The 15047-nt window shown below is 40.3% G+C and overlaps 1 protein-coding gene across 2 annotated transcripts; it reads left to right on the top strand.

Moving 5' to 3' along the window:
* Positions 1 to 122: 122 nt before the first annotated feature.
* Positions 123 to 14511, top strand: cd164 (CD164 molecule, sialomucin). Of its 2 annotated transcripts, XM_082506803.1 has the most exons (6): positions 133 to 591; positions 1136 to 1207; positions 7444 to 7509; positions 7805 to 7879; positions 10546 to 10626; positions 10712 to 14511. In XM_082506803.1, exons 1-6 carry the CDS (start codon positions 522 to 524, stop codon positions 10876 to 10878), a joined length of 531 nt encoding a protein of 176 aa, XP_082362929.1. In that variant the 5' UTR covers positions 133 to 521; the 3' UTR covers positions 10879 to 14511. The 2 variants fall into 2 exon arrangements, with proteins under 2 accessions (XP_082362930.1, XP_082362929.1); XM_082506804.1 differs by lacking the exon at positions 7805 to 7879 and having other exon boundaries at positions 123 to 591.
* The last annotated feature ends 536 nt before the right edge of the window (positions 14512 to 15047 follow it).

Raw genomic sequence — 15047 nt, forward strand, 5'->3', positions numbered from 1 at the left:
GCTAGGATGGACAAGATTAGAAACGAGTAAATAAAAGGGACGGTTCAGGTTGAACGTTTTGGAGACAAAAAGAGGCAGGGCTGAGATAATTTGGACATATGCAGAGCAGGGATAGTGGATGTAAAAGATTAGCTAGGCCCTCCCCGGCTTCAGTGTGAGGTTATTTTAACCGTGTTTTGAGGCACAGGTGCACTTTCATAAGGTGTTTTAAACAGGGTCTCAGCCAATCAGAAGTGCAGTCTCTTCCTCGCTTTAAGACACCCTCCTCCCTTCCCTGTTGTTGACGTACTGCCGACCCATTTCTTGATTTTTCTCACCCCTCCCTAGGAGCTGCCACATGACCTGTCAAGTAGGAAGTGTTGAAGCTAGCGAGCAGCAGCAGGAACAGCGGCGGCACGAAACGCAACACAGAGGGGTAGCTGTGAAATCTCCCGAGTCTCGTTCTCGACGCTTCTCTCAAGATACGTTTACCCCCTCTCCACCCCTGTTGAAGCAGGCTCAGCAATAAGTTGTCCGCAGTCATGTACGTGAAGGTGGTGTTTTTCGCGGTGGCTCTGGCTCTGATTGGCGCGGCGGTCGCGGCAGACTCAGGTAAGTTTTCGCGACCTCTCGTCGCCGAGCTAGTAGCTAGCTACAACCCCGCTCTTTAGCCGGATATCCACCCCCGGGAAACAGATATATCTCCCTGCCCGTTTGGCTCCATTTTCGGTCACCTCCTATTATTTAAAAAAAAAAAATGTCCCGCTTTACGTAAAAATAAAATACCACCCCACCTTATTTCCTTCTAGCAGCTTGTCATCTGTATGTCCACGCTGGCCACTTAGGACTCGAGGACTAGCTAGCGTTTGTTTTTGAGCTCGTTATAGTGGGATTATTTGTGTCATGGTGCGACCTCTGAGAGGAATTGTGACACTCGCTTTAAGCCAAACTGTCATATCCATCTGCCTGGGTTGTTATGGAATATAAACGGGTTAGTTTAGCCACATTTTAAGATCTTTTTACCAGCTTGCTTTGATGATCTGTGCTTAAAGGATTTAAATGTGTAAATTGGCCACCTTCTGGTGATCTACAGGGAAACTATTGGAAGTTACTTTAAATGACAAATAACCATAACTAAAATCTGATTTCTTTGCAGATGGATGTTCCGAGCTAACTTCATGTGATAAATGTGTGGAAGTCGCTGAATGCCACTGGGGTAATTGCTCATGTGAGTACCTGTCTTGTATTTTTGAAGCATGAGAGTAAAGGTTTGTATGTCCAGAAGCCTTGGGGTTTATTGGTTGCATAATTTCCAGTATAGAAAGCAATGATCTCATCCCTGTTTCCCTAAAGCCCAAGCAGCAGCTTAATGTGGTATCCCCAGCTGGTGCCAGTGGATCTGAACAGGCTGGTTTTGGGAAGTAAATTATGGATGCAAGCCAAGTTTGGAGCAATGCTCTGCTACTGTTATATTAAATTGATTGTGGGGGATTAATAAGGGGCTTTTTTTCTCCCTTGGGGCATTTAGATTTATTTTCAGTTCTGGTTGGGGTTTCGATTCCCTTCATTTCTGTGCTGCTTTTTTTTCTATTGTCATAAAGTCAAACCTGCTCTGACGTGTCCCTGATTTATACTCTTTTGCACAGCAGTTAGGAAATATGCTGCCCTAATTTGGAAGTGTGCTGGCTGTGATGTGAAATATGCGTTATTCAGTTACAAGGGTCTGCCATGACTAAAACTACATGACAAATAATTTCCTGGCTAAGTAACGGCTTTTCACTCACTACATCCTCCCCCTGTGGTTTGGTGTGTTTTGTTTTTAGTTGTTTTTTTTTTTTTCACACTCTTACCAGGAAATAAGGTTACAGGTTTTATGGGCAAAGCAGAGATCAAGGTATTGTGATCTTGTTTTCTAAAAATAAAAGGTCTGTTGCACAAATTGAGTCAGCAGATAGGAGTTAAATTATACAATTAAACTTCTGTCATTTTTGGGTTAAAGCACGCTACTTCTTTAATCCTCATGAGTGGTGGAGGCCCACCAGGGGGATATTAACTGTATCACCCTTGAGAACCTTGTTATATATTTGTGCAGTGTCTATGGAAGGAGACACAGCACAGGTCTCTGGTGATTTGTGAAGATGATGATCGGGAGAGGAAGTGAGGGGATGTGTGGCAGGAAGCCTGCAATATCCTTGTGCAGAGGAACTGAAGGAAGGAGCGGATAATGGCAGAAGTGCAGGAAAGAGTGTGGAGATTGGATAAAAGATAAGCTCTCTTCATTATAATTTAAGCCTCAAGTTTGAGACAAAAGTATCTGGTGATCTCAGCCTGGAAATCTTCTGCCTTTAGGCTCGGTTAAAGAACTCTTTGTAATCTCAACTGTATCACAGGTTGGGCCACTGAAGCGAAATGGCAACAGTTAAATTTAATAAGACAGGTGCCTGCGCTTTACCTCTCATGGGAGCTGACCTGTTTGACAGCGTTACTGATGAGAAGCTGTATTCAGATTAGTTGATCCCACACCCCCTCCTGCTTTGTCTCTGAAAGGGAAACGATGATGCACACTGCCTGAAGATTTGTTGGGTGGTTAAACAGGAGAGGTGAGATGGCGGTTAGGTGCCTCTTTTCAGAGGACTGGATTGGTAGGTTTCCCAAAGGAGACATATGCCAGGGTTTACAATTTACGCACGGATGGAGAGGAAAACTCACAAGTCACAGACGCCAAAAGCCCAGAATCTTCAGAAAATATATTAAGATAGCCTTGTTAGGTTTCTAGTAATTTTTAGTTTTATTTCACAAATATTTGTGATAGCAGTTTTTCCCCCCACTCTATCCAAATAAGATAAGAACTCTTGAGTCATGTTTTGTCTACTTGGCCTTTTGTAACCGCTCTCAAGCCTGCTGCATTATAAAGTCCTGGTGTAAGCCTACAGCTAAACCTCTCACACAGTTGTGAATGAATCAGCTCTTCGAAGTGAACTAAGCAAAAACCGGAAAGGTCAGCTCTGGACACGTCCAAGTCGGCTTTTGTGAAATGCAGCATAACCACACTGATGTAGCGAGTAACCGCCTCCTACACTGTCATAACTAGATTTATCTTTGGTTTAGGGATTTTGTATAAACAGGTCTTCAGCGTCATTTCCCTGATGCGTGGTATTTAAAAGCTTGAAAGTTTACATGTGTGGACGCACGCTCTGTAGTGCCTTTTAAGTGCAGGTTGAGATGAGGCTATTTTCTGTGGTATGCTTGAGGCCCTGTGCGACTTACTTTCACTGACATCAATTTGTGGACGTTACCGGGTGGTGATGATAATGGCACCATTTTGGAAAAAGGCTGAGAGCGTGTCCTACCTTTCACAGCTGGCTGTGAGATAACATCTCTCTGACCTATTTGAGAGTGAAAGGAAGGAGGGGGGAAAAATGCTCTTCCTTCGTGGTTCAGCATACGTTGCCTGCAGGGTCTGGTCACACACAAGGTGTGAAATACAAGGCGGGCAAATAATTTCGAATTTACTTGCTCGTGGGCTTCTTGAAAATCACAGTTGGTAAGGTAATGAGTCATTTAAGTTTCCAGCCTAAGGTAGCAGGATGTGCGTAAAAACAGGGAAGAGCTGCACATTTGTGTGTTGTGGCAGCGAACTACCAAATACGCCAACAATCATTTGAGCAGCACAGTGACACACGCTATGCTGAAACATTGCATCATAAGCTTGTCAAACCAGTTATTATAATTCAGTAGCTGCTTGGTAGTCGCTTGTGTCCAAGGCGCAAAATGCACAACTTGATACACAAGACCACAAAATAAGCCCTTTGTGGAGTGGAAAATACAGCTACTGAGTCATTTTTGACTTTGTTCAGACAAAGATGCTTTCAGTAAACCGCTTCAGACTCGCCTGCTGTTAAAAGTTGATTTGTCTTTAATTTATGGGCAGCCACCTGGTGAGGGTCATTGGGCTTGGCTGCTCTGGATTATAGTGTAACAAGAAAAGGTGGTGTATGATGACGTTTTACAGCACCAGGTGCAGCGCAGTGAATGGAAACCGTCCCCTTTTATGATGTTCCTGTATTCAGGATGGTAATGTCTCCATATGCTCATAAACCAATGCGAGAGCGATTTCACAAAAAGACGAGCTCAAGGGTAATTGATGGCTTATCCCATCACCAGATGTTACTGCAGCTTATTGTAACAGAGTCCTGACGGTGAAAAGATATTTCCTTTAAAGACTGTGTTAGGAATCAATGTCCTGTAGACAAGTGACAGCAAAGTGCGTGCCTGCTGTTACTCAGTAACTGTTTTTATGTCCTGTAAGATTTCCTGATAAATGAAAGCCCTGCTTGGCTCAGGGGTCAGCAACCTTTGCTATCAAGAGCCAGACTCAAATAAGTACTTATTTATTTAGTCTGTTTTTTATATTGTTGGTATGCTTAACTTGCGTTTTTACCTTCAGCTTTTGATATAGCTTATTTTTTCTTAATAGTAACAGAGCCTTTTAAGTATAAATTAACCTTATGAACATTATTAATAGGTGTAATTTAAATCTTTTACCACATGTGACCATTATGCAGTGGACCATTTATGATTTAGTATGTCATTGTTCAATAATAGAGCTAGAATATTGAATACATAAATAAATAGCAGCCTACTGGCTTGAACTGTATTTATAGTAAACAAAAAAGGAACATTCAGTAGCACATGGAGCATAGAATAAAGAGAGCAGTGTTGTTAGTAAAAGCAAGCTGATTCAATTCGCTATTTTTCCTCAAGGACATTTATTTACGTTTTCAGGAGGTCTAAGCATTTATGTTTATACATCCATGCTAGTCACCACAATTGAGCCTTAGAGTCACTGGAGATGGGACAGTAAGCCGTGTGTTTGCGACTCCTGGCTTCGTCACTGATATTCATGGAATAAATGCACAATTAAAATGATTTTAAGTAAAAAATTTTAATAATAGGGATGTATATAGTGTTTTTTTCCCTCCCCCTTGCAGATTAGACTTTATTGTATTTAACATATCTGAAAGGGGTGAAAACTGCTCCTCATGATCGAGTTACTCTTTGTATTTTAATTTGAATTTTTTATTTACGGTCATGTTTCAGAATGAAAAACATTGCATTTCTTACATTTGAGATGCAACAGCCAGCATTTTAACATTCCTGCAAAAAAAATAGCCTTCAAGTAGACCAATCATTCAGCTGGAACACATCATACACTTCAGGAGTTTAATTGGACACCATCAATTAATAATTTTTGCCAATTGATCCTTGCAGAATCGTTTCAAAAGCTTTTAGTAAAACGTGGTTCATGCTGAACAGCAGCAGTGAAACTTGCACTGTGAAGCTGGGTGTGGACAGAATGTATAGTCACACGGTGCTGCTGACAGGAGTGACTCATTGTTACGTCACTGTGACACAGGCTGAGCAGTGGAGAAACTCTCACAAATTGACTGAATTTGTGGAATTTCAATTTGCTCCTGTTAATGAAGTCTGTAAAGCAGTGAATCCTGCAGCTTAACTTCTTGTCAGTATTTGGGTCTGGAAAGACTTCATGGAGGGGCAAAGTCCCCTTCTGTCGTGGTTAATAAGTAATGAGATTATTTGCTAAAATGTCATACAACTAGATGACCAAAGCCAACAGGCTGGAAAACAGAGGTGAAGTCACCTTAGCTGAAAACGATGAGGGAATATAACTCAATGACTCTACTTTATATTTGAGGGGGAAACTTGTGTCTCCACGTTTTTGACAGCCTTAAACTGTTTTCACAAATTACCCTCCAACAATGTTTGAAGAATTAAGGCGGGGAATTGCACACAAAAGGAAATAATCCACCTCATACATATTCTCACTAATGGAAAGGCTTCGACTGGTTAAGGCGAGAGATGCTGTCCGAGTAGAGCAAGTAGGAGGAAAAAAACATGATATCCACTCACTAGCTGTGAATTCTGATGGCGATTACCATCTGTAGTCTTCCACGGGCACAATCAGACATTACATGGACTTTGACTGTATGTCTGATCCGATTGAGTCGAGTATTCAGGTACTTGCATGCAGCTCTGCAAGAAATGTCTGGAAGTCCACTTTAGTTACAGGTTACTTAAAGGTGACTTAAAACGCATACGCAAGAGATTAAACCTCAACAAGCCAAAGATGAAATTGCTTCTTATAATTAATTTGCCTTTCTTTATTTCTATTTGTGGGGTTTGTTTATCCCAAAAAGTGGCAAATTCCCAAGTTACTGCAACCAAAACATTAAGTGAAAACTACAAGTTGGAAAATGAACTGTATGATATGAGAATGCAAAATGGTTTCATGAAGCAAAAATTACACAAAGAATGAAGTAGGAAACAAAGTGAAATTAAATAAAGAACCACAATAAATTAAAAGAAAAGGAAAACAAAAAACAAGGCTGCCATGTTAGAGAAGGTGCTCCACTGCCTGTCTATTAAGTGGTGCAGGGGGGGGTCCAGATTACCCTCCCCCTCAGCTTCCACAGTTATTTGGATGCTGGGTTCACAAGCTCGTGGGCAGGTGGAGGAATTCAGACCGCACCAACATTGATGAAAGAGAATTCCCGATCCATGTGGTATGAATGTATTACACAGTTATAGGATAAATAACAAAAACATTTTAACTGTTTCCTGTTGAAATATCGGGCATTCCACCATATTTAGATTATAAACTGTGCCTGTGTGGGTTTCCTCCAGATAACTCGGCGTCCTTTCACTGTTTCAAGATACTTATTGGGTTAAGAGGTGATTTCAAATTGCCCTGAGTGTGAATGGTCATCGGTCTCTCTGTGTTGGCACTGTAATAGGTACCCTGCCTGTCATCCTGTGACAGCTGGGATAGGCTCAAGCCCTCATGACCTTCAGTTTAAATAAGTGGTGGTGAAATACTTGGAGACAACAGGTGATAAAGATTTTTCTTTACATATCTGTTTTGCTTTATTTTGGATAGCTGGGTTTTTACGCATAGTTAACTAAAGAATCTGAATACTTCTGTGATCCCTGAGAAGGTATCCAATTATCTGAAATAAATAAGTAAAAATAAAACAAACTAGTGTGAGACATGCTCAGCTTTAAAGTAAATGAAACGGAAGTGTAATGATGGCGGAGCAGAACATAAAAAGACACCATGACTGCAGGATGTGGGGCTGTGTGAGCAACCGCTCTGGGGGAGATAAGGAATTAGAACTGCTTCACTGCAGATCAAATTGCTGTTTGTATAAATGAGATCGTCATTTGAAGCGTCATCTTAGCACATATGCTTCTTTTCTTTTAGATCGAATATTATTTTAGAGTACACAGAGTGTGTTTTTATTGCTTGTGGCTGCTTTCTGTAATCTGTATGAGCGTAACTTCAGTAATTAACCGTTGCTGACACTAGTTTAACTGCTTGTGCAAATGTAATTAATATAAATCATAAACCAGTCATTTAAAATATCATGCTTTTCTGTCTTTCAGCAATTTTTGGCTGTTACAATGGGACTCTAAAAGGAAATGACTCCTGCATCAACGCCAGCTGCTCCGGTAGGTTTAAAATTAAACTGTTATTCTACACACCAGAGTGTAAATTAACATTTTACGTGTTTTTAACATGATGTTTTGGGCTCTAAGAGATTCTGTTTGTCTCACTAACTAAGGTGTTGATTAATGGTCAGTCTGAGTGTCTGAGTCTTTTCCTGTTTTTCCTATTTGTTTGTGTTTGTAACATTAAAAAAAAATGCTGTTGTAGACTGTTGTGACATGTCTTTGTTGTTTAAGTGGTTTATCTTGCTTTCCTCTTTACCACCTCTTTTGGTGCTGGTTCCCTGTCCATTTTCAGGCTCTGTGAGTACGCCCAATCCTACAACCCCCCATACTACTGTTGTTCCCACCACCTCTAACAGCAACACCACAGGTAACCATTCCCTGAAATCCTCAGCTTTTCCCTCCTGTTGTCTGTGCTAGAGCAGGGCGATATGACCAAAAATATTTATCACGATATACATTTGAAAATTTGCGATAACGATATAACTGACGATATAACTCACACTAGACAAAATACTTTACAACTCCACAACTTTATTAGTGCAAAAAAAAACCCCCATCAATGTATTTTCACTTAAACAAGCAGCTGTTTTATGTGCATTAAAGTTATATAAAAATGTAACAGTGCAAATTCCTTGCTGACAGTTTAACCAAAAGGCATTTCCAGTGGAAATTGGCCGACATATCCTCAGCATAACCATGTATAATATCCACAAAACCTAAAAAGAGGTTATATACACACACACACACACACACACAACATATTATGTTGAAGCACAGTACGTATCACTCCACCAGGCTCCTGACTACGATAGCTGTAATGCTCCGACAATCCATCAAGCGGTGCGGGTTTGTAGCTTAGCAAAGTCATACTAAAACATTTGACAGATTTTCGAGCGCCGTGTAGCACATAAAATCGTTTCGCGGTCAGTAAACACAACCAGAGTTCATACATAAGGCCCATTGGATTATAAGGGGCACTGTCGATTTTCAGGAAAATCAAAGGATTGATTTTAAGTGCGCCGTATTTTCCAAAAAACATGGTAATAACGACGGCCCGCTAGCATGCTCTACCAAAAATAGTGCTTTGTTGTGTGTCTGACGGACGAAAGCCAAACCAATTCCACACCACTGAAGTTGCAGCAGTTTTACAAACCAATTCTGGTTCATCCGTTTCATTCAACTTTTTGCTTTCGCCGCCATGCTTTTTCCGACGTATGCATATGAAAACAAAGGCACTGCGCATGCGCGTTTTACCCATATTCTATTGCGATATTTCATTTTTCTATCGTTGCTCAAAATTATACCGGTATTACTGTGAACGGTATGATATGGCCCAGCCCTAGTCTGTGCTAATGTTGAAGTGGTCTCATTAATAAAAATGTGATCTCTTAAAGTTGTAATAAAGAGTTTCATGGATTTCGATACCTAATGCTGCTGTGTTTTCCAACTAGTGGCTTTTATTGCGACAACTAACAACCGCTTTCCATTAATACCTACGTGGATCAACTCGACTCCTTACCCATTACAATGAAGTACAAACTGGCTTTTTGTCAGACTTGGGAATTGTTGTGTAAATTTTTTAATTTTCCATTTCCCTTGTTGCCGGTTTTCAAAAATGGCAGTTGTGATTTTTGTAAAGGAGACTCTCATGATTCATCAAGTGACACAACTAACTAGCCAATCTGTGGCACGTAGACCCTTGATGTCACATTTTCAGATCCATCTTGAAGAGAGCGCTGGACTCAAAACCTATTGATTGGGTTGGCCTTTCCTATAGTTTGTATTGATAATGCTGACTTGTCTGCAAACACTTGCGATATACTTTCTCATCTATATTTGTAGTTAGGTTTTAGTGAAATTTGAAATAACACAGTGAAAATTGCAGCGAGATTCATGTAAGAACCTTCAGCAATCACTTGCCAAGTGGTTGCAGAGTGCAAACGTTTCACTAGCAACCAGTGACTACTGGGGCCACTGACAGGTCTTTAGACCTGCAGGGTTACAGTTGATTTCACAGCAACTGGCCGCAACCATGTTAACTGATGGAAGAATATTCGTTTTTTTTCCATTGCGATCAGTGGTTGCCAGTGGGTCTCTTGGCCTGTGTGAATGAAGCCTTAGGTGAAAAGTTAGATCAGAGTTACAGGGTACAATCAAACAGACAAGCACATCCCGTTGTGCAGTAGCATGGTTGATTCTGAACACAAGGCTATTGATCAGATTTCTAGCGAAAAATAAAAAAACAAAAAAACACAGAATTGAATTTTTAAATCCTCTTTAAGACTCAAGACGCTTGAGGAAAACATCATACAGAGCAGATAAATTCCTGTTGCGGGAGCTGCTCGGTGTGTGGATCAGTCTATTTTCAGGTCTGCTTAAATTACAGGCACCATACCTCCAATTCCTAGCTAACTTCACTGCCCTCTGCTTCTGTCGTTGTTGTTTAGAAAAGAACTTGCATCATATGAAGCATGAAATCAGATTTCAGTGCATCCAAACTATTAACGTTGTTGGTGTGTGCTGAATAGGCGGAGTCAACATTTAAACTGTGTCAGCTGACGCATGAATTGCTCAGTTCAAGCCTATGACTGATACAAAAACAACAAGGTCATTCCTACAGTGCAGGCACAAACTGAAAACTAAAATCAGTTTGTCTTTAATGGCAGCTGGTGATTGCTGGTATCATTTATTATTTCTTTAGCATTTTCTTTACCACATCTTATAATTATTTTATTTATATCATATTATATTATATTACATCTCTCAGTGCACTAACCAAACACCCCATCAGATCCATGGGATTTTGAAATACGTGCTATTTCCTTGCCCCTTCTCGTCTCTTTTTTGCCATCTTCTAGGAAAGAAAAGCTGCTTATCCAGTGTTTACACTCTAGCTAATCAAAGTGTAGCTATAGTGTTAAATCAGGACCAGTGACCAGAAATTTAAATCTTAAGGATTACAAACTGAAACTTGTGATATAACCTGCTTGTTTTGAGGCTAATAGATGGGTAATTACTGTGATTCTACTACAGAGAATGGAACCATTACTACTACTCCTACTGCTACCCCCAATCCACCAACGACACACTCAAACTCCTCGAGTACTTCTTCAAGTAAGTCTCAGAAACTATACGATTTTTACGTCTGTCTTGTAATGTACAGAAACATCAGTAACCGATTTCTGAACTTTCATCTCAGCTGTAACTGTCACAACAGTCAGCCCGACAACCGCCCCTCACAAGAACTCGACCTTTGATGCCGCAAGCTTCATCGGTGGGATAGTGCTGGTCCTGGGGCTGCAAGCCGTCATCTTCTTCCTCTACAAATTCTGCAAGTCCAAGGACCGCAACTACCACACCCTTTGAAAAGTTCGCACTTGACCTATCCTCGCCAACTAGACCCTTTCAGAGAAAGCTCCCTGATCAGCACACACTCATCCATGTGGTCTCAAACAGTGTTTTCAAGCAGGTTAATTTTGTAATCAATCATCTTTGTGGCACTTGTGATTCTAGCCTCCCTTAGTGCTGCTGTTGTAGTCACTATAGAGGAACCCACGCATGCCCGTATGTGTGATAAATCAACAGCCAAACAGATCCTCAGTGACGAGGCATTCAGGCCTTGAGCATATGGATTACATCATCTGGTAGCTGCTCCCACCTCCATCATGCAGTTACTCATTTCTGCAAAGACCATTTCCCAGTGAATCTGAAAGGAAGGGGGGTTGTGTTATTTACAGCCTTCCTTCTCATACCTTCGTCAGTTAAAAAGGCCACATAAGAGTTAAAAGAATTATCCATGTATACAAAGCGGCTCAGGAGTCGTACAGCTACAGAGGTCACGTTGATTTGGAAACACTGTTTGAGATCACAACTGCTCTTTAACACGACGACTTTGATGATTCAGTTTTGCTTTTGCCCTGTTAAATTGTGGTTTCCTCCCCTCTGTGCAGCTGTATTATGTATATTTGTTCATAGATGATGTAAAAGAGGTGGGGATTCTTTTTTTTTTTTTTTTTTTTTTTTTTTTTTTTTTTTAAAAAGGGGATAAAAGCAGAACCAAATCATCCAATGTCGTGGATAAAACAAAAAAACAGGCTTATTTATTGATGGGTGTCTCCAGTAACATTTAGGAGTGCTGTGTGTTTTCTCCTGCTGAATCCTACCTTTCCATCCTAATATTCAAGATGTTAAAACACCAACTGCCAGCGGGGCAGCTCAGTGCAATAAATCATGTATCGAGCTCATTTCCCAGCCATTAATCTCCCAAACTTCCTGATCTTAACCGGTGTCAAATTGTCCATGCACGGGTTGCCAACGTGGAGCTGGCTGTTCTATTCTGTGGAGTAATTGAAAGGATCAAAAATTAATGATGGTAGAATATTTGTTAAAAACGAGAATGGGGAAGTTTTGGGTTGTTGTTTGTGTTTTTTTTTTGTTTTTTTTTTTTTTAATAGTAAGTACATTTCTTGATGTAGACAGTGAAAGCAGTGAAGTGCCTTTAATGTCCTATATGACTTAAAGAGAAGGAGGGGTGAGTGTTTATTAGTTTATAAGAGCGAGAGAACTGTATCGCCGTGAGAACCATCGTATTGCAGCTGGACTGAAGAGCCTTTAATGTTGGTGAATACAGTAGATGGTGATAACAGGAGGGCCTGGGTCTTCTTTTGGGGGGTGGGGGGGTCCACTGTAAGTTAATCAGATATTCAGTGCATGAAACCCACAGTTACTTCAGTGGTAACTTTGTAGAAAGTACTTAAAGGTACTCTAGCATCTAATTTACCCTCTAAAAGCTCGCAATTCATGTTTTCCAAGTTCAACCAGGGAGGGGGGTTTTAGAGTGGTGTTGTAAATCTGAGTGAAGAAATGGGGAGAATATTGGGCGTGTTTAAAAACTTGAGAATCAGAGAGAGTGAATAGGGGTAAATGTTGGACTGTTTTGACTGTTTTGTTGTTTTTGTCAAATGAGCATCGCACCTCTTGATTTTGGATTTTTGCCATGTTAAGTGAGAGGATTGTGAATGAAGAAACAGCTTGGTGGCTGTGCTTAAAGCTTGTGCCGATTCCTCTGATTAGCTTGCTGCTAACTGTGATTATTTTCTTATTTCTCTTGTACATAGCCACATCCTGTGTTGTTGTTGTTGTTGTTGTTGTTTTTTTTGTTGTTGTTGTTGTTTTTTTCCTGAGTAGTTGTTGTTGTTGTTGTTGTTTTTGTTTTGTTTTTTTTCTTGTAGTTGCTTGCCAGTGTCAGGAATGTTTTCTTTAAATGCCTTTTTCCCCTCTTGCATGCTGGATGCTTGGAGTTGTTTTTTCCTTCCTTTGCATATGCTCTTAGGGATTTCAGTATACTTTAAAAAAACAAAACACCCCCCCCCACACACACACACACACACACACACGATTATTTGTGATTGGCCCATATGCTAGTTGAAAGAATGCCTTGAATCAGTGTGCATCAAGCCAAAGTTCTCAGTTTAGGCATGGAAATTGAGCGTTGCACTGACGAGCTTTGTTTTCTATCTTTGCTTTTGTAAATGTTTTCATGGTTTAGCCAAAAAAAAAAAAATAGAAAAAAAATGCTTGTATAAATATTCGTCCTGAAATATTACTAGATAATGAATGAATGATCAGCTTGTTTTTTAAGACATTCAGTGGAAATGTTTTTCTTCTTATTGTTTGATTTGGTTTGGGGTTTTTTTTTTCTTTTTTGCTTACGTGATTTCTGGATTACACGTTTTCTGCTGCTCACCATTAACACGCCTTTAAAACCTACAGTCACCTGATGGCATTAGGCTACAGCCCAAAGACCCATGTGTGGCAGGTAGGCTGCAGAGTTTTTTGCCTTAGCTGCACCCCTTCGTTCACTCTCTGTACGTGGAGTCCCTTCGGCCAATTTAAAAGAAACATTTGAGTTCATTCCCAGCTGCTGAGTGGGCTGCTGTGAAACTCTGTTCAGCGTGGTCGCTGCGTTCCTTACAAACCATCAAATGTTGATATCCATGGATAACTGATCTCCATTGTGTTTACTCTGCAACTTCTACAAGATACCTACGCAGTCCCTGCACCTTTTTAAGGAAAAGTGCCTTATTCAGTTGATTTCATAGATATATCTATAGATATATAAAGTTGTATTGCAAAATGATATGCCACATGTATTAAGTAACGATGGGACTCAGCACTTTCAGGCCCCTGTGAAGTGGTTTTCTGTGTCGTATTCTGCTTAAATGTCTGTTTATGTCACAATCGGCCTTAACTTCTTGATCAAACGAGTAGTGATAAGCATGGTGGGGCGGAAGGGAGAGGTTGACTGTGTTCCATTCTTTCAAGCGATGCCATTGAAGCAGCATTTTAAGTATACAGCAGAATCAAAGGTGCTGCTTTAGTGATTTGAATCCTTTACGTTTCAGCTTAATAAAGCACGCATGTGGCCTGGACAGCCTCTCACACGCATATAGAGATAAAATTCACCAGTAAAGTTGCAACCACAGCCACAAACCTCTAGCGTTGTAAAGTCACACTTCCTCCACGCTGCAAATGGTCACATGGTGACTCCACTTTGATTCTAATTTGCAATTGCTGTATCAGATGACCTTGCTTTCTGTCTTTTGTAAGATTTCAAATTCAAAATCCAAACTCGTTTGGTTGCGGAGTTCTCTCATATCAGTGTTCTGCTCAGAGAGAGAGATGTGTATGTTTTATTTTATTTTTTTCCTCCTTTCTCTTGTGGGTTTAATGCTTTTGTTTGTTTTTGTTAAAGGCCATCAGTCTTGTAGGTACAACCTTTGGGCTTTCCCCTCTCACATAGCCATATGTAGACTCCTGCAGGTGCCAGAATGCCTCCTAAAAAGTTTTGTGCTTATTTTGTGCCCTTCTTTTCTCCCACTTCCTCTTAAACTTTGTTTTGTTTTGGGGGTTTCTTTTGGTTTTTTTTGCCTCGTTTCCTAGTGTTGCCTTTTAATTTCACAATGTTAAACCAATAAAGTTTGAATATTGTAAAATGAATCACTGCAGCGTAACATTTGCTTGGGAACTCGTCATTTACATCAGTGGAAAGACGATACCTGGGCAGGTCTTGTAGAGCGCTTGTCACCATGGTTACAGTTGAAAAGCCATTTAAAAGGTGGTGTATCAGTTTCTGTGTGAGTATAAGTAATACTGGCTCAAATTCAGAAGGACAGATTGTCCTGATAAAGAGGAAGCGAGCATAAATGCAAATAATTTATGCAGAAATTCTACACTAATGGCAAAATTATCAATATATTTTACATTTTCTTTCATAGTTCATGGAGTGACTCCATATTGTATGGGTTTCCACATTGACAAGTCAAAGATCCTTGATTTGAGCCCAGGAGTAGACCCAAATCCCCTTTTGAGGTTGCTAAATCAAACATGTAGACAGCTGGTGAATAAGGGAGCAGCTGTCACGACCATTTATATTTAAAGAAAACAAAAACGAAACCCAAAAACCTAATTTGATATATGAAACGCATACTAGTTTTATTTATAGCACCAAGACCCAACAATGATACAGAGAAAAC

Source organism: Aulonocara stuartgranti (genome assembly GCF_965226115.1).
Source record: "Aulonocara stuartgranti genome assembly, chromosome: 15".
In the NCBI taxonomy this organism is placed as follows: Eukaryota; Metazoa; Chordata; class Actinopteri; order Cichliformes; family Cichlidae; genus Aulonocara; species Aulonocara stuartgranti.

Bases quoted from the DNA above. Each gene is read 5' to 3' on its own strand.
- cd164 (XM_082506803.1), top strand. From the start codon at position 522: ATGTACGTGAAGGTGGTGTTTTTCGCGGTGGCTCTGGCTCTGATTGGC. The intron at 1,208-7,443 runs GTGAGTACCTGT...TCTGTCTTTCAG, and splicing joins CCACTGGGGTAATTGCTCAT to CAATTTTTGGCTGTTACAAT. The intron at 10,627-10,711 runs GTAAGTCTCAGA...CTTTCATCTCAG, and splicing joins CTCCTCGAGTACTTCTTCAA to CTGTAACTGTCACAACAGTC.